Source organism: Pimephales promelas, chromosome 17, assembly GCF_988280905.1.
Source record: "Pimephales promelas chromosome 17, fPimPro1.hap1.1, whole genome shotgun sequence".
Taxonomy (NCBI): Eukaryota; Metazoa; Chordata; class Actinopteri; order Cypriniformes; family Leuciscidae; genus Pimephales; species Pimephales promelas.
The window spans coordinates 23,916,474-23,937,582 of NC_142785.1; the positions used below are offsets into that span (position 1 = coordinate 23,916,474).

The window sequence follows — 21,109 nt, forward strand, 5'->3', positions numbered from 1 at the left end:
TGGAAAAATAGCGTTAAATTAACAGAAAAAGCTGAAGAATGTTTGTGTGTTTTGACTTTGTGTTGTGCCTGCGCTATCTTTGTCCCTTTCCATACTAAAGCAGATTATGTAATTCCACTCTGTTCTCGGCTCGTGTTCCTTTATTTCCAGAGCTTCATTAGAGAGCGCCAGGAGACAGCCCAAAAATTTCTCTACCTCAATCTCAAACACGCTAAACAATTAACACGGCGCTGTCGGCCCAGCTCAGCACCAGCCTAAGCAGATTACACATCTTGTTGCTCTTCTGAGCCAGAAACTGACGGTCCAATTAGAGTCTGCATTCATTTGAGAGCATAACTCTCTCCTCACAACAATCTCACCACTTAGTTTCTACAGAGGGAATTCACTTTCAATTCACTTCATTGTTCTGTAAACATATCTGAAGTGCGAATGCGATTAATCATTGAAGCCACTCTTAAGGAGTAAATGCAGTGATGTAAAAGGAATGCCAGGCTCTGGTACTGTATAATTACTTTGGATCTAATCTAACGCAATGAATCCAGTTCACATGCATTTCGGACATGCAAGTATGGACATGCATTACAATTGTAAGGTCCAGCCAAATTTGGCTTTGGAGTCTGTACTAATGTGTACATGCTTTAGTAAGTCATAATTATGGCAAAGCCAAATATTTGTCAATGATTTTTTATCTCATAAATATAACTTAATATATCATAATTTATACATTTTCTCTAATCATTTTTATTCTATGACAAAAAGTAATATTTTTGTCCATTTTGATTAGATCTCAATTTTTATACTTGTTAATTATCATACTTGTAATAGTTTTGTCAACAAATCGACCTGAACTTTTATCTCATTTTATCCTTTTATCTCATAATTAGAATGCCATAATTATGACTTTCTGACAAAACGGAGGTATACGTGGCAAATGGAATACTGACCGCTGATTGGGCAAGACATCTGTCAATCAAGACATGTAGAAAGTACAGCAGACTGCGGCAAAAGTCGAATCGTGTGTGCATGTGTACATATTATCTGTATAATCTACGATAATATTTTTTTTTTTAAATATGTGTAAGGCTGCGATCTGACATTAATCGAGTATGCCACTTGCTTTGCAAAAACAAACATAAACACTATTAGAATGAAGTTATAATGCCCCTAAAATTTCAGATATAGTGGCAATGCCCCACCATGAGCTTTTTTCTTATATATACACAATATGGTAGCCTATAGTTAAGCACACAAGCAAGAGTGCTGTTTTTTCCACATGTGATACTAATTTTATAGAGATCAATAAACAAGAAGTTAATATTGTGAATTAAAATTTGTCACTCGAGGGAGACTCGAACTCAGGTTAAAAAGCTAAATCTGCTGTTCTTACTACATGCCACTCTCCCACTATACCAGATCAAGTTCTTTTATAATTTTGTCTGACCAAACCAGATAGTGATAGGAGGATTTTAATATGAAAACATGTACACATGCACACGCCAATCGTCTTTCTTCTGCCGCAGTCTGCATGTCTTGATTGACAGATGTCTCGTCCAATCAGCAGTCAGTATTCCATTCGCCACATATACCTACCTTTTCCGTTGTCAGACTTGTCGCTGTGTTTTCTAATTTGCTATTTTTTTTTCAGATTTGTCGTTGTGTTTTCTAATTTGTTATTTTCTTTTCGGAAATGTAATTGTGTTTTCTACCTATTTGTCTTTAGTCTTTCCATTGAGTTTATAAATTTTTTTAAACACAGAAACATACTTGGATTCATAGACCGTGTGACCAAGGCTATGATAATCCAAATAATTACACGTTTGACTGAAATAAATACTGTTTTAAGTATTACACATACAGGCTCCACCTCCTTAAGTACACTAATCTCACAGTCGAATATACACCGACCTCCATCCCGTACTGTAAATATCTTTGCCCCTAGCTTGCGGGGATCCAACTTTATCATACACAGCTGAAGCATTCACATTTTTTCCGAGAGTTGGTAATAAATACGAGAGGACAAGGTAGAGTACACTTTTACCACGGTACAGAGGACACAGGACAAACTGCACCACAGGCATTTTAAAACCTCTGCATATCAGTCCCCTAGCCTTTAATCTGGATGACATTTCAGAAATGACTATTCTCTCTCTCACCCATACACCGCAAATCAGAAGGAGAGGTTTCCAACGCTCATGTCCGCATACACACAATGTACTCTGCAAGAGCAATGAAATATAATGCACTCTTACTCAGTATCTTAATTTAATCTCCAGTGAGAGCACACCTACATGTGAGTGCATCCTTTAATCCACTCTCTCTCTGTAGTGGCATAATTTGATCCCCATTTGGGTTGCACGTGGAGTGCCACAACATACAACACACTCCATGACACTCTATCATGATGATGATGGACTCTACAGTAATCAAGCATGCTTTCGCTTCAAATTGTATCAATTTCCTCTCTTTAATCATGTGTATCTTTTCAAATATCTCTTGTTGAGCTGTCCTCTGATCGAGAAGGAAATTGACGCATTCTCATCGTTCTGAAGTCCCACTCAGGTCTGTGAAAGGAAACTTTGAATTGCTCTTCCACAATGTCAGCTCACTAAAGTGGGGCCAGCGAGCGATCACTGCAGCACATCAGGGGCCGTATTCACAAAACATTTTATCTTGCCACTAAGAGTTCTCCTTAATAGCAGTGAAAGTTCTTGGGTATGATTTTCCTCTTAAAACCTATTAAGAAAGCTATTGAGTCCAACTTTTACTGAATAGAGAGTTAGAGAATTATTTTCTACTTGACTGCAATCTTTTATTCTCCACCGTTCAATGCAAACCTTTATGTTACTGTATGTCATCACAGATTAAAATAGTTATTGCATTTAGAGGAGAAGGCTCAGCACCCAAGGCTCTATCGCCTATTGCTTCAATAGTGTACAGTGTCTTTAGGCAGCGTCTGAGGCTGTCTGCCAGCAACAGCCAATTTAGATTTGGTCTTAGTGACTTAAGCAGTCCTCTTGACAACCCCTAACTTTTCAAAGATTTAGGAGCTGGCTTTAACGCTAAAATGCTTTGTGAAAAACTCTTAGAGCAAAAACATTCCAAAAAGAGTCCTAAAATTAGGACTGACACAGCCATTTCTCCAAGAGTTTCTCCAAAATCAGCGAGTTAGGAGCTACTTTTAGCACTAAGATGTTTTGTGAATACGGCCCCTGGTCTTTAATCAACCATTTTGAGCGTGATAGTGTTTGTGCGTGACAAAAATGATCTCGGTGCTTCATTATGGACCTCATTATGTAGGATGGGTAATGGCATCTGTCCGCTCTGAGTAATGAAGGTGAGAGAACAGAGTGAGAAGGAGAGGAATAAACAGAAAGTGGTAACGGCTGTCTCAAATGCTGCCTGTGCACTCATTTGTCCTTGTGATGAAGACATGCTTGAATACATCATCAATGGACCTGGCTTGGCCTCTTTGGGCTACACACAATTAAAAACAAACATCTACCGGTTTGCTCAAACACACGCTGAAAACAAAAGTGTGTGTGAGAGATAGAACCCTTCGAGCCCACAACCACCACTATAGACACGTGAACATGAACAGCATTATGGTGTGAACATGAACAGATCCAATTCCAAGAAAGCACTTCGTCGAAAGAATATTCCGGCGCGCTGTCTGGCCACACGATACTGTTGCGCGTCTTTCTGCGCATTATTGGAATGGAATGAATGAATGAATGAGTGTGTGCATCAGGACATTCACATACAGAGCGTTCTCTTTAGTCTAATCACGCATAGGCGCAAAAAAAAGCATTTGCAGTTCACCACCTTTTGGTGGTAGTTGACGAGATTCCCCTTCTATGTAAAGCGCTTTGAGTACATTCTGTGTAGCTTACAAAAAAAAAAAAAAAAACATTCTGTGTAGGCCTACCATGAAAATGAGTCCACTTCAAACAAGTGATCGACCGATATATCGGTCGGCCGATTTATCGGGCCGATATTTGTGGTTTTTACGTTTATCGGAATCGGCCGATATATCCTGTCGATAGATCCTGTCAGCATTAATTCTGTCTGTCAGTAAAGTACCTGATTTCCCTTGAGAATCCTTGTCCAATGAATGGACGACCTTAGCACACATGTGGTTTTGTTTACAAATTTTGGTTCACTTGCAAAAAGAGCAGTGTGAAAGCGAACCATACCAAAAAAAAAAAAAAAATATATATATATATATATATATATATATATATTAATTTATTTGGTCCGGACCAAAGCAAGTGAACTATCGGACTTGCCTGGTGTGAATACACCCATACTGGAATTGGATTTCACAGGTTACACTATGATTTATTAAAAACAACCAGTTCATCGGACTAGTAGATTTAATTATGTTGCAAATACGGTGCAGATGCTTCATCTACTGTAGGAATGCTTTATGCACTGTGCAAGAAAAATTAACAGAACCAAACAGCATTCAGTTACGGACGGTTAACAATGAAACCAGTAAAGAAAAGGGGCAAACAAAATAACATGAACGTTGCTTTCCATGGTTCCTTCTCTCCATGAGTCATTCAGCAGTCGTTTAGTTTACGATGAAATTGTGCTGTGGTGACAAATAATACAATGTGAATATAGACCTGCAGGCATAAAGTCACAGTTCCCTGTTTCATGCCATAAAACCCTGTTAAAAGATCAAGTGACACCTTCCATGAGCTGCACACCTCTTCATATCCCAGAGTTACACGTCAGCCTAGAACAAAGCATTTGCTCCTAAAAGAACAAAACAAAGGCACTAACACCCTCCGCGCTGTGGCCCTGAATGCAACACGGCAGCCCGGATTTTTAAACTGCTTCTGTTTCTATAACTGAAGCATCTGAGTGGGAAATTCAGTTCTCACCCACGTCTCCTAAATAAGCATGACTGGTCAACCCACTCTTTAGATTTTGTGCATGTACACACAACAATGCAGTGAGTGAAGCACTTGAGTTTCATTATTCTCAAAGATGAACGGACTCTCTAATAGTCACAAACTGATGCCAGCACACTCCCACACCCCACTTCCACCTCCATTAGTGCTATTAAAGTGTGCACACAAGCAGACAAAATGTGCTGCGTTTGCGGATAGGCCCAAATTGTGAGGACTCAGTCAAGCTAAATGGAATGAAGGGGACTTCATAGCCTTAAATATTGAAATGATAAATTACAATAATTGTAATATTAGTATTTATGATTTCCATTACACGAGAGTAGATGTTAAACTTCATGCTGATTTGTACTCGGCTTTCGCCAAGATAAGCACAAACTAAGACATCTATGCCTGTCCATCCATTTACGCTTCTTCCCATACGGTGGTGTGACTCCCCAACTGTCCGGCGTTAACGGCTGCAGTGTACTTGGTGCGTCAGCACACACGACGGCTGCAACTACAGTATAGACCAGCACCACAACCATCTGGATTGAGCAGAGTAGGAGACATCTCAAGTGGGCACCTTCCGTCCTCAGGGTTTCGTCGACTAGCCCACGACACCTCAAGAGGGCTCGACAGTGTCCCAGAGTCACCCCCCTCCGTCCCCCACTCAACTCAGCCCAGCTTACTGACCTCAACATCCCTCCTGCTGAGACCTAACCAAAATCTCTCCGCTACCCAACCATACGCACCAACCCGTTTGACTAAGGCTGTCGAGCCCCACTGGTGCGTTAAAGCAGTTTCAGTGGCAACGAAATAAATTAAATAAATGAAATGTTTTAAAATAAAAGATTGATATGCCCTCATTTAGAGGTGTATGAAGAAGATGTACTTACAGCTGGCATTGGTCACCTTTGATACCCTTGGTGGTACAAAAGCATTTCCCCGTCAGCACCTGGCACACGTTGGCATGGCCATTACATTTACAGGCTAGAAGAGGAAAAATTGAGAAGGAACCAGATAAAAATGGGAACATGAGAAATTTACAGAGGGAGATAAAGATTAACAGAAGGGGGCAGAAAGAAAGAAACAGCGTGTGAACAGAGAACAAATAATTTACGGAAATAGCTTGATCTCAATACGGAATAAGCTCTTTTTATCTTAATGCTTATACTTAATGCTACAATAGAGCAATTCTAGGGATACTTCTGTGACACCACATAATAATAAATACATCAACTAAATTAAAATACAAATGACTAAATTGGCACCAATTCAAATCAGTCTCTACAGTCATAGGTTTATCTACTGGATCTAAACTTGAGGTCAAAGAAGTTGAAAAGGGATCATCTCATAGGTGGTCTCTCTCTGTTCTTCTCACATTTTGTTCTTAGAGACGCAAGTTTGGCTGCATTACATGAAATGAGAACATTAGATTACAATCCCCAGGCTGATGGATATCAAAATAATAAATTATGAACCTTAATCACAGTGGTCAACAAACAAAAAGAATGGTAAATTATTTTCATTCTGTGTGCAGGAAAATAAGAATATTACATAATCCAGGCCAAGCAGACACTAAAACATCAATTTAGAAACTAAATTGTAAAGAGAAAGTAAAGAGTTTTGTCATCACAGGCCTACTAAGTAACATTAAGACATACTAATAAATACTTTAACAAATGTACAGCTCATTGCTAGTTCATGTTAATTAATACATTAATCTTAATTTAACTAACTGCCACAGCCACATCTGTAAAGAAATCCATGTCCGCATTTTCTGAGCAGTAGACAATAATTATTTCTAAAATAAGCTTTAATTCTACTCATGCTCTACAAGCTGCGCTAACATCATTGTAGATCGCTGGGCTCTGACAGGCTTTTGTCTTCCAAACTAAACATACATGACAGCACGTATAGGACCAATTCTATGCCGCCTCTAATCCCCAGCATCCTGTAGGTCGTATTTCAAAGGTTTATGCTGATGTGTGTAAGAACTCCTTTTGTAAGTTGCTCAGCTTTTAAGAAGAAATATGAATATCATATTTCCCATATTCTTGAGAAATATGATAGTGTCTAGGATTTGCAAGATGCAGTTTTTTGAACTGACATGCCATCAAGTATTAAAGTAAAGGAGGCCTTGGGCAAGATTTCACAAAAAAAATTGAGGAACACAGCAAATCCATTTTCAGACAGAAATATGGTGTAAATAAAACAATAAAATATAGTTTATGGTCCCTAAAGTGTCTCTAAATTTTAGAAATTTTAAACTAGCATGTTTCGTGACCACTAGTGCTTAGGGGGTAAACTCCTGGTGGGGTTGTTGGCTCATATCTGAGAGCATAATGGCATATCCTGTTTCACATAGGATCAGTGGGCAATGCTGTAAACTGACATCACCAGGGCAAAAGAGAAAAAAAAAAACATTGTGAATGCAACCACCTCTATGACCTCTAAACTCATTTCACAGTGAGTTCTTTTCTCTATTACTAGACATAATTGAACATCAAAATGCCCTGTCAGAAGAGGGTGCAAATATTCTCACCTTGGCACTTTCCGCCATTGGTTGGGTCTCCGTGGTAACCGGGCAAGCACGTTTCACAGTGAAGGCCGGTGGTGAGGTTACGGCACTGCTCGCACACGCTGCTGTTCACACATGTACTGTGACCATTACACTGGCACGCTGAAAGATAAAAGTTGGTTTTTGAGGAAAATCTTAAGCATTTGGAGTTTGTAGTACTTTTGTATGTCAGAAATTACTCTCAGTGTGTTATATGAACTAAAGAATCAAAAAATCCAGAGCATTCAAACTCTTTATGCCAAAGACCCCCAAATAAGAATGAAGGCCCCCTTTCCTAAAATATGAAGGCAGCTATTCATTTTCATTTACAAAAAAAAAAACTATTTATACTGGGTTAAAAATAGTGTAAAGACAAAATAAAGTGCTGTTTATTTTGTCAATATAAAGCAATTTAAATAATATATTTTTTTTAAATAAGATAAGATTTAAGTTGATAATTTATTATTATTATTTTTTCAAAGAGTAAAGAGTAAAAACAGTAATTAAAATTGGTGCTCAAGTACCATTTATTTATCAATGTTTAAATCGGTTGTGCTACTTAATTTTAGTGGAAACTAGCTATATTTTTCAGTATTCTTTGATGAACAGCAAGGTATTTCAAATAAGTTTAAGTTTATCTGTAAAAATGTAAAAGTTCAAGTTAATAATTCCTTGCTGAATAAAAGTCTTACTTTCTATAAAAAATCTTACAGACTATTGAATGGTAGTGTATACCACAAAATAATATGTATATTGTATAATATGTATAGGACTGTCACCTTGATCTCACAATTTCTGGTCAGTCTTGAGAAAACAGAATAAAATAATACATTTATCACTTATCATTTATTGTCAAGCTAAACATATTTCATGAATTTATTAAATGTTAACTTTAACAGGTATAAAAAAATACATATATTCTCATCAGGTTTTTCAAACATCACGTAGCAGCCCTCTGTGACTTCTGGGGGTCCCTGGGCCGCAGTTTGAAAACCCCTTGTAGAACACAGTGTGTGTGTGATTTTTTTTTTATATCTGTGGCTCTCACCGGGACACTGGATGAAGGCCCACTCAAAGCCACGCTCTTTTGGACAGAGCCCCGTCTCCAGGACCATGTCTTGGCTTTGTTTGGAGGGGCTCTTCATAGGTCCGCGATACGAACCCTCCATGCACTGCCCTCGGCCGGTATTACTTGGGTCTCCACACCAGCCGCAGTCAGGCTGCTCCAAACACAGACCACATGTACGCAAACCTGAGCAGTTCTGAGCTGAAATGACAGAGAATAGAGTGGAAATAAGAGGCCAAAGAGAAGAGAAACAGAAAAGACTTGCTTAAAAATGTTTAAGCTCCCACGGGGTATATCACTACACTCACTGAGTAATGTGCTCTAAAATACCACCAGAAAGTTCACTCTGTCAAAAGAGCACATCAGAGCTATATGATGAGATGTCTCATCATCAGAGCCAGCCTCTTTCGGTTTGATCCACCACCCAGGAAGCCAATTCACACTCTTAGGATCTCAGACCACACAACAACAACCATTACGACACACAAAGTGTGTTCAGGGGCAAAATGATAGCAGCCATAACAATGAAAAAGAACAATGTTAGTCATTATCGCTGGCAGGAATTTATGTTTTTTTAACTGCAGGAGCTGACAGATCTTCAACAGCAACATATGATTTAACTTGGCATGCAATAAAAATCCTTTGTTTAGGGGTGAGGATATGTCTAGGGGCGTTAGGTGTTGAGAGCAGGGAATAAAATGGTATCCCTGCCAATTTAAATAAAGGGTCACATTCGTTGACACAAATAGATTGGCATCCCGCAAATGAAAAAAAAAAGAGAGATGGCAGTTCAGCTAGCAGATATGACTGTTTTTAAAGTCACATTGTTACAAAGAAAACCATTTTTGCATTCATAATCTGTAAAAAAAAAGATTGATGACGTGTCTCTAGTTCATTCCACTGTTGAAAAATCCAACCAAAGTGTCCCAGAAATGGCCGTTGACATCTTGCGGCGATGATGTAATTTGGAGCCTGAGTCTGCGCAGTAATGAGTGCCATTTTTATAGCATCACATAACTTATGAAGACCATACTATTTAGAAAAACCAAAACTAGCTAAAATGACAGAAATCTTTGGGAAAAAAAAATGTATTTGAAGTGTATTTGTCATAAATCGTTACATTTGAAGTGTCGCTGGAAATTGCGGAGAGAGACGGCGAAACAAGAGAGATGTGGGACAAATAGTCAAATATATTATCTCCGGCAAAGCGACAAGGACGTGGTACAAACCGACTATAAACAAATGCCCTTCAGACCAACAGAACAGTGGAAGCAGCCTCCAGATTTAAAAGCAAATATATCAGACTGATACAATATAGGGTCGACACACACAAGCTCCCCACGTCCCGGTGCAAATCACTGTCACGCAAAAATGTACACCTTCACAAGTATGAGTCAAACTCATCGAGGCATGAACCGACAGAGACAAAGGACCCTGAAGAGAAAAAGAAAGAAAAAAAACAAAGCGAGAGAGAAACAGAAAAACATGAAGCAGAAATAGATCTTTAAAATGGCACTGACACAGGCCAGGGCTTGTGGTGGAGCAGTTGAAACGTTAAGTAACCATCACTTGGACAGAGCGATACATTTTGGTGACAAAAAGATTTTCTCAGCCAGACAGATTTGCAGACTAGTACCACCTCTTTCTGCCGGAGAGAGCTTTTAATTCATTTTCCATCAGACTGAGCATAATGGAAGTTCTATCAGTAAGTCTAAGCCTGTCATAAGAACACACTACAGTCAGGAGACTGTACCTTACCTCACCAGATAGCCAGAGTGAAATACCTTATGAGCACTTAAAGCCGTAAGTCTGAAGGACAAACATAGCTTGGCATAATACAGGATATACAGAGCTGTGAATTAAATAAATTCAAAGCAAAAAAAGAGTGTTGTTTTGAACCGAGTACACATTGGATATTAATATTTTGTAATTAAAGTGGTGGTGACATGGATTACTTTTATGATGTCTTTACTACCTTTCTGAGGCTTGAAAGTGGTAGTTGCATAGACTGTTAATAGAGTGACAGAAAGCTCTCAGATTTCATTAAAAAAGATTTCTGTTCCAAAGATGAATAAAAGTTTTAACTTTTGGTTTGGAACGAGATGAGGACGAGTAATTAATCACATAATTTTCATTTTTAGTTGAACCAACGTTTTAATATTCCCTGCGCAAGATTTCCACCTAATGTTATTCACCATCACGGTTTCCTTAAAGTTTCTATCAGTTTGTGTGCTGACATGTGCCATAAGAATCCATTCTTGAACAGCCAAGAGGGAAGAGTGAATGCTTAGGCAGACAAATTGAAACACTAATTGCACATTACAGGCGGATCAGAGGCCAAGCAGTTCAGCTAATGGGATGAAACAACAGATCTGATAGAGATGAAGAACCCACACAATCAAGGCTGCTGACAGGCACTGATTGGTTAAATCTTTCTCTGAAAGGCTCCACAGAGCAACTTTCTCATCACTGGGAAGAGAACACTCAACACTGAAACCCTTCCAAGAAATAAGTCTAACGGCTTCATGAGAAAACAGCTCCTCGAATTCATTCCAGTTTCATTCCAACATACAACATTTCCCACCATCAGTTAAAAGCCCAAAATATTCCTAAAAAGAAAATGAACTATTAAAAGGTAGAATATGTAAGAATTTTGTAATAACATATCCAAAAATCACTTGCACAGTGTGATATATTTCTCGCAGTTGTGTACTTACAATATCCCAAAAGTCTCCAAAGATTTTTTTTATTTCAGAGAAATTCCAATTTTAACTAAGAGGCCGTCCTGGGAAAAAAAGTCGCTTGTCAGTGGTGGAACATCCGCACGATCCTCGGTTTCCGTTCATTTCCGTTCATGGCGACAGACATGGACAACTGTGTAGTGCATAACCTTTAGCGGCACACGGTTCTTGTTTCTTTTAAACATCAACCATGGCAAACAGACTTTGGGACAAACGAGAACTAAAATGAGGATCAATATCAGTGAGGCGTTTTGAGATGCCGTGAGCTCCACGTCCGCAACTAACTTGGACTTGACAGAGCTTCACGAGTCACTTGACAGCTTTATTAGACAGGTGAGCAAATGTACATAAAACAACTCAATGTTATATAATGTTAGCTCAACATGATGAAAAGTTAGTATATGGTCAGTGTGTTATTCTAATGTTGATCTAGCTTACAGCTAGTTTCGTATAGCAAACAATCTGCGGGACTCGTGTGTGATATCTGTCTTTTTAGCAATCGCGACCTGCTTCATTCCACTGTCATGTTAAAAAACATGAATGTTTGCACTCCATAAAAATTATTAGATCCATCAGCTTGACAGCAAGTCCCATAATTCAGCTCATCACTGCGTCATCAACCTACGCCTTTGTTATTGTTGGAAGCCACACCCTCTTGTGGTGCAAAAAAACTACATATTGTGCCTTTAATTATTAAACAATTTACAATTGATTATTTAAAAATACATACTATTTATTTAAATATGTTTTTGAAAGAAGTTTATTGTACCCAGCAAGGCAGCATTTATTTAAGCAAAAATACACCAAAAAAACAGATATAATAATTGTTATAGTAATAATAATAATAACATAAAAAATAAAAATAAATAAATAAATAAATAATTATTATTATGTAATTAATTTCTGTGATAGCAAAGCTGAATTTTCAGCATCATTACTCCAGTCTTCAGTGTCATGTGATCCTTTGGAATTAATTTTTAAATTAAAAAAGAAAGATTTTTTTTTACTACCACTTGTAGGTTAATTTTGTTTATATTTTGGCTGCTACCAATTATAATGCAGTACTATTATTGCTAGTACATTTAACACATTTTTAATGTGTTCAGTTCCCTAAAAAAAAAAAAAAGATAGATAGATAGAATTAGATAGATGGGGCTATTTATAAGAAGTGACGGCCACTATATGTAAATAAGGACACTCACACAAACAATCTCCTGTCTGCCACTCCAGACACTGGCCGTAGGGAAAGGAGATGACGTAGGCATTGGAGTCCACACAGCGTTTGGTGCTTCCACACCACATGCACTCCATGGCCTGGCTGGTGCAGTTCTCACAGGTTGTGCGCAGCGAGCAGGGCATCTTACAAGGGCGAGCGTTCTGATTCGGGCTCACTGCAGAAGAGGAAATATGTATGAGGTTACTGAACAGGGAATGCTTATGTATATGGGCACATTTCCAAGCACTCACTGAAAAATAAAGGGAATAGGAGAATGGAATCGGTACTCACCGACTGGTTTCTCACAGATGAGGCCGTCTGTGTTGGCTGTGCAGGGATTGGCCCTGAGGCCAGACACCTGAGCTCTTTCCAGGTAAGCACAGAAGCCTGAGTCATTAGGCTCACCGGGCAGCCACTGCAGAGAGGTGTTAGTGAATGGAGACATGTCCTCCCAGCCCCAGTATGACACGTTGATCTTCCTTAGGCCAACCCAAGGGGACAGTTTCTGCAGGACAAATGCAAAAGAGTCACAGAAAGAGTTAAAAAAATTTTAAGAGAGGATACATCAATCATAATTATGTCAATAGAATGCGAGTATACACTACAATTCAAAAGTTTGAGGTCAATTCCATTTTTTTGTTTTATTTTTAATTAATACTTTAAGCAATGATGCCAAAAAATTGATCAAAAATAAAGATTTTAAAATCTTAAAAAAACATATCTATTTCAAATAAATGCTGTGCTTCAGAACAATTAAACAGCACAGTTGTTTACAACAACGATAATAAATGCTTCTAAAGCACAAAATCAACACAACAAATTGTAATAATATTTTAAATTATTACAGTTTTACCCTTTTTATTTCCTTTTTATAAATGCAGTCTTGGTGAGTTTGAGACTTTTTTACAAAAACTGTTCCAAACTTTTGAACGTACTGTAGTAGTGTACATATGAGAATTTAGTAGTGTACATATGAGCAGACACAAACCTTTCCCTTCAGCAGGTACTTCTGTAGTTCGTCCAGCACAAAGTCCACCTGCTTGGCTGTGGTAAGGGAGGCGATGTTTCCCTCCAGGTTCTTGCAGTAGTGCTGAGCATTGTCATAGCTCTCCCTGCTGGAATTGATCTGAAGACAGGCCTCTCCAACATTGCTCCAACCATCTCCACACAGCTGGGCTACATAGAGTTCATGAGATTGAGGAATAAGGAGCTTTTATCTCAAGCCTCATCTTTTTCCCATTTCTCGTTTGATCTCTGCTCTTCAGAGACAGCAGGAGAGCTCTTAACATGATGCAAATTACTCTGTAGAACCAAGAGAAACTCTAAAAGGGCCAATAGCTAATTCAAGCAAAGTGGCCAGTTATAGAAATTTCCACAGTGATAAATGCCAGGCACAATCATAATGAATCATTCAGCAAACTTACAATTCAAAGAAGACAAGAGGTATCCTGATTGTCAAGTTTCTTCAGGTCAGAATTTACAAAGAGCACAACACTCACAAATTCAAGTACAACCAAATTGAAAATACGAAACAAAATTAGTAGAGGTAAGGGGTGTCTTTAAATCTGCCAAAAACAGGCTGTTTTTGTTAGGACCGTTCTGTCTAGACAACCTTTTAAGGTGCACTCCTGACACATAGGCCCAGTTTAAACCTGACATTAAGATGCGTCTTGGTCGATCGGACCACAAGTGGACGATGCTAAATACTGGTGTAAAACGTTTTGTTCTTGTCCACTTTCGAACACTTCCAGAGGTAGTGGACCAGATTGCTTTCGTAGTGTAAACGCTCATGTGGTCAAATGTATTCAGGCAGCCACAAAAGACTGCCTACTCTCCGCCTACTGGCCTAACACGTAAACATTATAGGGAAACGCTAGCCAGACAGAATTTAAACTTTGTCGGTAGGAGAACCAAGTTTGGTTTGAAGACGAAAATCATACCAAGCACAATGTTCTCTTACCATTCCTGATTTCTAAAACAAGCTATCGCATTTGGCGTGATCTTGCGGCTGTCAGAGCAGAAACGAAAGCTGCTGCTTCCTGTATGTGTTTCCGTTGTCTCTGGGCACGTTCATATATAAATTGCGCGACCTTATTGTGTCCATTAGATCGAAAGATCTATACATTTACCTGCCCATAGACCCTGTACTCGAATGAAGAAATCAGGACAGAAGTGGTTGAAAGTGTACAAAAGAAATAGATTAAAACACCAGGTATAAACAATTATGTCTCCCCCTCAACTACTTGTGATTCAATTAATCAAATTGCATCTTAAAACCAAGTGTAAACAGGACCAAATGCTGCTCCAAAAAGATAGCTAGCTTCTTTTGGCCAATATATAAGCCCACAATGCACTGTAGTAAGCTCACTGAATAAAATGAATCTAAGATGGCAAATGAGTGTGTATAAACTCTGAATTTTACCCAATAAAAGTATGCTACTTATTTTATGCTCATGTCCTTAACTTGGCAGCATGTTAATGGAAAACTCGACTGGAATCAATTGTGAATTATGAGTGAAAAATGCTTGAAAAGCCTAATGACCATCAGTGTCTGTTCACAAAATAAAATAAATCTCTCCCACTATCCTCTACCGTTCTTACCAGGAAGTGTGTGGCATTCCTGCTGCTGAGGATCCCATTGGCAGCTGAGGTTGAGAGAGCAGCTCTTGCAGTTGGCCATCTTACTGCAAATCTGCTCATTCCTGATTGGACAGTTGGTGAAATTCTTTACAGTCTAGTAAAAAGAAAGTCAAAAGGGTTTAACAAACACAGGACTGCTAGCACAGAGTTGTGAAGTGTAGCATTGATGCCCTCTGCAGGCCGACTTACAGCAGTGCAGTTACTGAGAGCTGAGATGCATTTCTTGCTGTCACACCACTGACATCCATTAGTGTTGGCAGTACAGCTGGTGCAGTCTGAGAAGCGGTAACATCTCTCATCCACCGTGGCTTGAGCAGAGACAAATTGAAAAAACAAAGAAGAAAGGCTGAGATGAAGAGCTTAGTGCAAAAAACGACAGTCTTAAGTATTAATATCAAATATTAAAACAGCTATGAGGCATACATTAATCTAGAGAGACATCTAAACTCTTTCAAAGCCAACTCTCATATCAAGACTGCTAACCAAAGTAGAAGAGAAACATTTACCACTTCAAACACCTTCCATTCCCCATTTACGGTACTTACTAATCGCATGACTTCAGACAGTGGGACTTATGTAAAGGATCAAAGAAGCCTCTGTTCTACGACTCTCTGCTTTGACAATGCATTATTCAATATTTAAAAGTGTCTCCATGTCCTTACTTCACTACAGAAACATTTGCTTACCGGTCCTTGGACTTAACTGTTCTCTCTCAAACACAGCTCAGCAAAATATCCTACACAATTGATTGAAACAGTAAAGACTTCTACATTGATACATGATGTTTCTGTCACATTTGATCGATTTAATGCATCCTTGTTGGATAAAAGTAATGGCTGTCTCTCCAACAGCAAAAAAAAAAATAATTGCAGTGATTACTACAAACTCTACAAACTCTATACTACAAACGCTTTTGCAGTGAGAAACCCTGTTTTTAATCACATGCCCATATTTAATAGTTTGTTGAATTTTTAAATATAAAATAAATATTTTAATATATATATATATATATATATATATATATATATTAGGGCTGTGCAAAAATTAATTGCGATTAATCACATCCAAAATAAAAGTCTGTGTTTACATAATATATCTGTGTGTGTGCTGTATATCATTATTTTGTATATATAAAGACACACACATGCATGTATATATTTAAGAAAATGTGTTATTCATATATAAAATATTTATATTTATATAATATAGATTATGTATTTATATACAGAATTTAAGCACAAATAATTCTTAAATATATACATGCATGCATAGGTATTTATATATACAAAATAATTATATACAGCACACACAAATATATAATGTAAACACAGACTTTTATTTTGGATGCGATTAATCGCAATTAACTTTTGCACAGCCCTAATATATATATATATATATATATATATATATATATATATATTAAATTGCAAATAAAACAATTATATCCTTTAAAAAATGCCAAACATTTATTTACTTATTTTATGTCACTGAAATAAAAGTGTAAGTGTTGTATCTACTTAAGATTGGTGAAACTTTAATCAGTGACTGATTTATTCAGTCTTTTTGACTGATTTTTTTTTTAAAAGAACTGGATTCTATATTCTATAAACATAATTCATTCGGAAATCTGACAACAGGAGTGCTTGCAGCGTCTATGCATTATTACAAATTCATAGTACACAGTCTTTATCGTATTTGATTTAATTTAGACTGCAGGTTCACATTTTTCCCATGGCACTTGAGATTCAGCAGCGGCAGACAGGGGTGAAGAAAACACAGACACACATGCAACACAAACAAGGCCAGTGCTGCCAGGGATTATCCCAGCATGCACCACTCAAGACCTCAGGTTTGAATTTCAAATTAAACAAAAAGCCAAATACTGCATTAGCTGGAGGTCCACACACTCACTCTCAAAGACTAAATTCTGGCTGGTTGTGTTCTGACATGTGGCAAAAGATCAAACCGACTGGCAGTCTTGCAGAGCAAAGAAGGGTTGCGGGAAACCATCCTGCTTCTGCTTCAGACAGCTTGTGGCCCTGCCATTACCCTCTCAAAATAATAATTGAAGAGTTCAGATGCAAAAGCCTCTAAGTGCCATTTGAAATTTTCTTCTAGAATGATCATTTTTATCAAGCTTGTATATTTAAGTTCAGTGATTTCACTTAAATGGCAATGATAATTACCTATTAATTGTTATTTAAGTGAAATTACTGAACTTAAATATACAAGTTTGATAAAAATCATCATTAAAGAAGAAAATTTCAAATGGCATTTAGAGGCTTTTGCATCTGAACTCTTCAATTGTAATTATACAACAATGTAATAATACAATGTAATTATATAGTGCTTTTCTGGGTACTCAAAGTGCTTTACATAGAAGGGGGGAATCTCTTCAACCACCACCAATGTGTAGCAGCCATATTGCGCCTGAACGCCCACCACACACCAGCTTACTTGGTGGACAGGAGACAGTGAGGCTGCCGTCAAAAAAAAAAAAAGTTTGGTTCCGGTTGGTTGTCAGTTGGTCATGGGTTGGAAGGGATTTTTTTTCTCCAGTTGCAGCAAGGGATAGGAAGGAAATTATGGTGTTTTTTTTTTTTATTTTACTTTATAGTAGCGATGGATAGGCTACTCAATTTTTTCATAACATAGCCTGTATGTCCCAGCATACACACACACATACGCTGATTTAAAATGTGTGCGCGGGGGCAAACGGGGATGCCTTATTGTAAAGTGTTACAGATTATACACAGATTCAGACGTCTTGAGTTTAGTGTGGGAAAGATCAGTTGTTGTAACCATTCATTAAAACTAATTGTTTCAAATGAGTCAGAAAATTGGACGTGTCATTATCGGACGTGTGCGTTGTGATATTATGCCAGGACATCCCACAAGATCACAGAAAACATTTCATCACTGGATAGTTTTTTCCTTAATTTAAAGTGTGGTTTGTCATCTGAATGTGTGGAACGCTATGATAAGGCAACGTATTTTAGCACAATTCCCATCCAGCGGTAATTCAGGAAAAAAGAAATCTCTGAATGCTCCACCTGAAACTTGAGTCTTCCGACCCTGCCCCATCGTGTCGGTTTATTTTGATTAATATGTGCGAGGGAGAGAGAGCAAGCCTATACTTTCGTCTGGCTCCGAAAAGAGTGCACGCACGCACGCTCTCTATCTCTGCTCGTTCAGTTCATGCGCCCTGTCACAAGTGTAGCAGTGCATCAGCTACATGACAACAACGATTGTGAACGCCCGTGGTTGCCTCGATTGTTAGCATAGCTGGAGGACAACAGGCTATACAAATACGGTGCTGAACAAAAACATAAATTATAGTTTGACTCAAAGTTTTTTATTTGTGGATTTATTTAACTTGTATTATTTCTTCCCCAAGCTCATAAAAAAAATGTAGGTCGGACATAAATTGATGGTCCAAACAAGATTTTTTTGCCTGATGAAGCCAATCAGTATATGTGGCCACTGGGCAAATTAGATTTTTGTGACCACAGAGAGTCAGGACCTCGGTTTAACGTCTCATCCGAAGGACAGTGCTCTTTGACAGTATGGTGTCCCCGTCATTACACTGGGGCATTAGGAGGACCCAACACAGACCACAGGGTGAGCAATCCAGCTGGCCTCACTAACAATTCTTCCAAAAGCAACCTGGTTTTCCCCAGAAGGTCTCCCATCCAGGTTCTAACCCTGCTTAGCTTCAGTGGGCAACCAGTCTTGGGGTACAGGGTGATATGGCTGCTGGCCAAAGCTGTCTGTCTCTCATTAACACAGCCAGTGCACAATTTAGCAGACAAACCCAAGGGCTTAGACCACACAAGACTGATTTCTTGGCTTGGGCATGGTAGAAAATGTTTTAGCTGAGGGTGGCAGCTACTAAACCCCTTCCAGATACTTACCAGCTTTGGCAGGGCAGAATGGAGCAGGTGTAGCACTGTTAGTGAAGCTGGGCTCCCAGGACACGCAGCGGCCCCCTTTCCAAACGCAGCGCACACCAGGGCCTGCAGCCTCACAACGCACCTGACCAAGGAAAGCCTCACAGCTGGGCGGCCTGTAGATCAGTACGTCATTCAGAAGGATGCTAGAGAAACCCCCAAACACATACATGGATCTAGAAAGAGAAGAAGGTAAATACAGTTGAGTAGACAACAACCTTTTGCGAGAGTGTATGTGTGTGTGTGTGTGGGTGGGAGGGGTCTTACCCATTACTGGTTACTGCTGTATGTCCAAAGCGATTCACGTCTCTGTGCAAGTTTGGTTTGGGAAGGACCTTCCACTCATCACACGCTGAAACATAGAAAAAATAAAACTATTTTGACCAAATTATTGTAAATGACTTTTTCATGGCATTTTCAATTAATTTGTGATTACGGTAAGACAAAAAAAGAATGGTTTCGGACTGCTGTGGTGTGAACCAGTTAACCATGTCATTAAGTAGAGCCAGTTTAGGAATGATTTGCTCATAAATCTAATCTATTACTATGCAATATATTCATATTTTAGAACATAGAAAAAAAACCTAAAATGTATTTTCCTGAAGGGAATCCCTATGGACTTTAATAAAATATTTCCTGGACAACATAATTTTTTAATTATCTGATATTTCTTTGGCTTTCCATGTGGGAATTTTAACAACTGTACACTACTGTTAAAAAAATTGGGGTCAGTACTTTTTTTTTTTTAAAGACATTAATACTTCAGCAAGGATCTATTAATTTGATTAAAAAAAAAAGTGACAGTAAAAGGCTTTTACATCACTACAAAAAAATATAGATATTTCAAATAAAAGTTGTTCTTTTTCTTTTTCGTAAAAAGAATCCACAAAAATATTAAGTAGCACAACTGTTTTCAACATTGATAATAATGATAACTGAAGATTGCAATATTGGCTGCTTAAAATTCAGAAAAAAATATTTTTTTTTAAACTACATGCATGTCAAAGGTATAGCAAAGTACCAGCACAAACCAATGTCATAGGCGAGAAAGTCAGCAGAGAAGCACTTGGCTCCATTGCTAAGAGACGTATCATTATGGGTATTTCCTCCAAAGATGAGTAGAGTTCCTCCCAGCAGCACAGACGAATGCAAGTAACGTGGGTAACCGCTTTCCATAAGAATCGTCCTGTGACGCACAACAAACAACATCAAACTGATGCATCAAAACTGAAAACTAACTGAACTATATGTGTATCCTCTAAATTTTTTTTTCCCTTGAATATGTATATGCACTCTTACCAGGTCCGGGTCTGAACCTCATAGCGGTAAAGATCATCCACCAGGCCGTATTTGTTTGCTGGGAGAGATTTGTAGCCTCCGTGGACGTACACACTCTTGCTACTGCTGTCGTACACACTGCTATGGCCATAACCACCCTGAGCGATTGCTCCTCTAGTCTCTGGCACCAGCCACGTGTTCGTCCCTGTGCACAGAAACAAAATAACTTTCTTTAAATGTGCACCTTTAAGTCAAGGATTTTCTTTAAACGTTAAACACATTTTGCCTCTAACCAGCATGTTTCGGTACAATAAGTGGAATAACAATGAGTAACCTCTTGCCAATAGAATATGGTTTGAGTTCACAACAAAGATTATGCCCTGATCCAAGAGTTTGACTAAAAAAGGTAAAGATTATTTAAATGCTTTAGACTGAGAGACACAGAGTCTCTGGATACATTTTTTGTTCATTGGTCTTTGCAAAAACCACAGCTTCATCTACTGGACCACTTGTGTAAAATAAAATAAAAATCGAATCCATTTCAACCCCTGCAGACCTACTTGTTTTACTGTTGCTCTCAAAAGTTGCCAATATTGTCTTTAAAAAACAACAATTGTACAATCTGTGTTGTTATTGTTAACTAAAACTAAGTTAATTGAAAATTAATTAAATAACTAAAAAAAAAAAGACCAAACTTAAAATTAGACCATGGCAACTAACTGAAAAAGAGGTCTAAAGTGAAGTACTAAAATTAGTAAAA

At 38.2% G+C, this 21,109-nt stretch overlaps 1 protein-coding gene across 1 annotated transcript in view; it reads right to left on the reverse strand.

Moving 5' to 3' along the window:
• Positions 1 to 21,109, reverse strand: part of atrnl1b (attractin like 1b) — a 101,399-nt gene that overhangs the window by 64,342 nt on the left and 15,948 nt on the right. Inside the window, exons 9-20 of the mRNA XM_039664951.2 lie at positions 20,371 to 20,554; positions 20,103 to 20,257; positions 19,339 to 19,423; positions 19,036 to 19,247; positions 15,311 to 15,429; positions 15,083 to 15,215; positions 13,470 to 13,657; positions 12,773 to 12,986; positions 12,468 to 12,656; positions 8,507 to 8,725; positions 7,444 to 7,581; positions 5,795 to 5,888 (exon numbers count right to left, since the gene is read on the reverse strand). Coding sequence (XP_039520885.2) covers positions 5,795 to 5,888; positions 7,444 to 7,581; positions 8,507 to 8,725; positions 12,468 to 12,656; positions 12,773 to 12,986; positions 13,470 to 13,657; positions 15,083 to 15,215; positions 15,311 to 15,429; positions 19,036 to 19,247; positions 19,339 to 19,423; positions 20,103 to 20,257; positions 20,371 to 20,554 — 1,930 coding nt within the window. The remainder of the gene's footprint in view (positions 1 to 5,794; positions 5,889 to 7,443; positions 7,582 to 8,506; positions 8,726 to 12,467; positions 12,657 to 12,772; positions 12,987 to 13,469; positions 13,658 to 15,082; positions 15,216 to 15,310; positions 15,430 to 19,035; positions 19,248 to 19,338; positions 19,424 to 20,102; positions 20,258 to 20,370; positions 20,555 to 21,109) is intronic.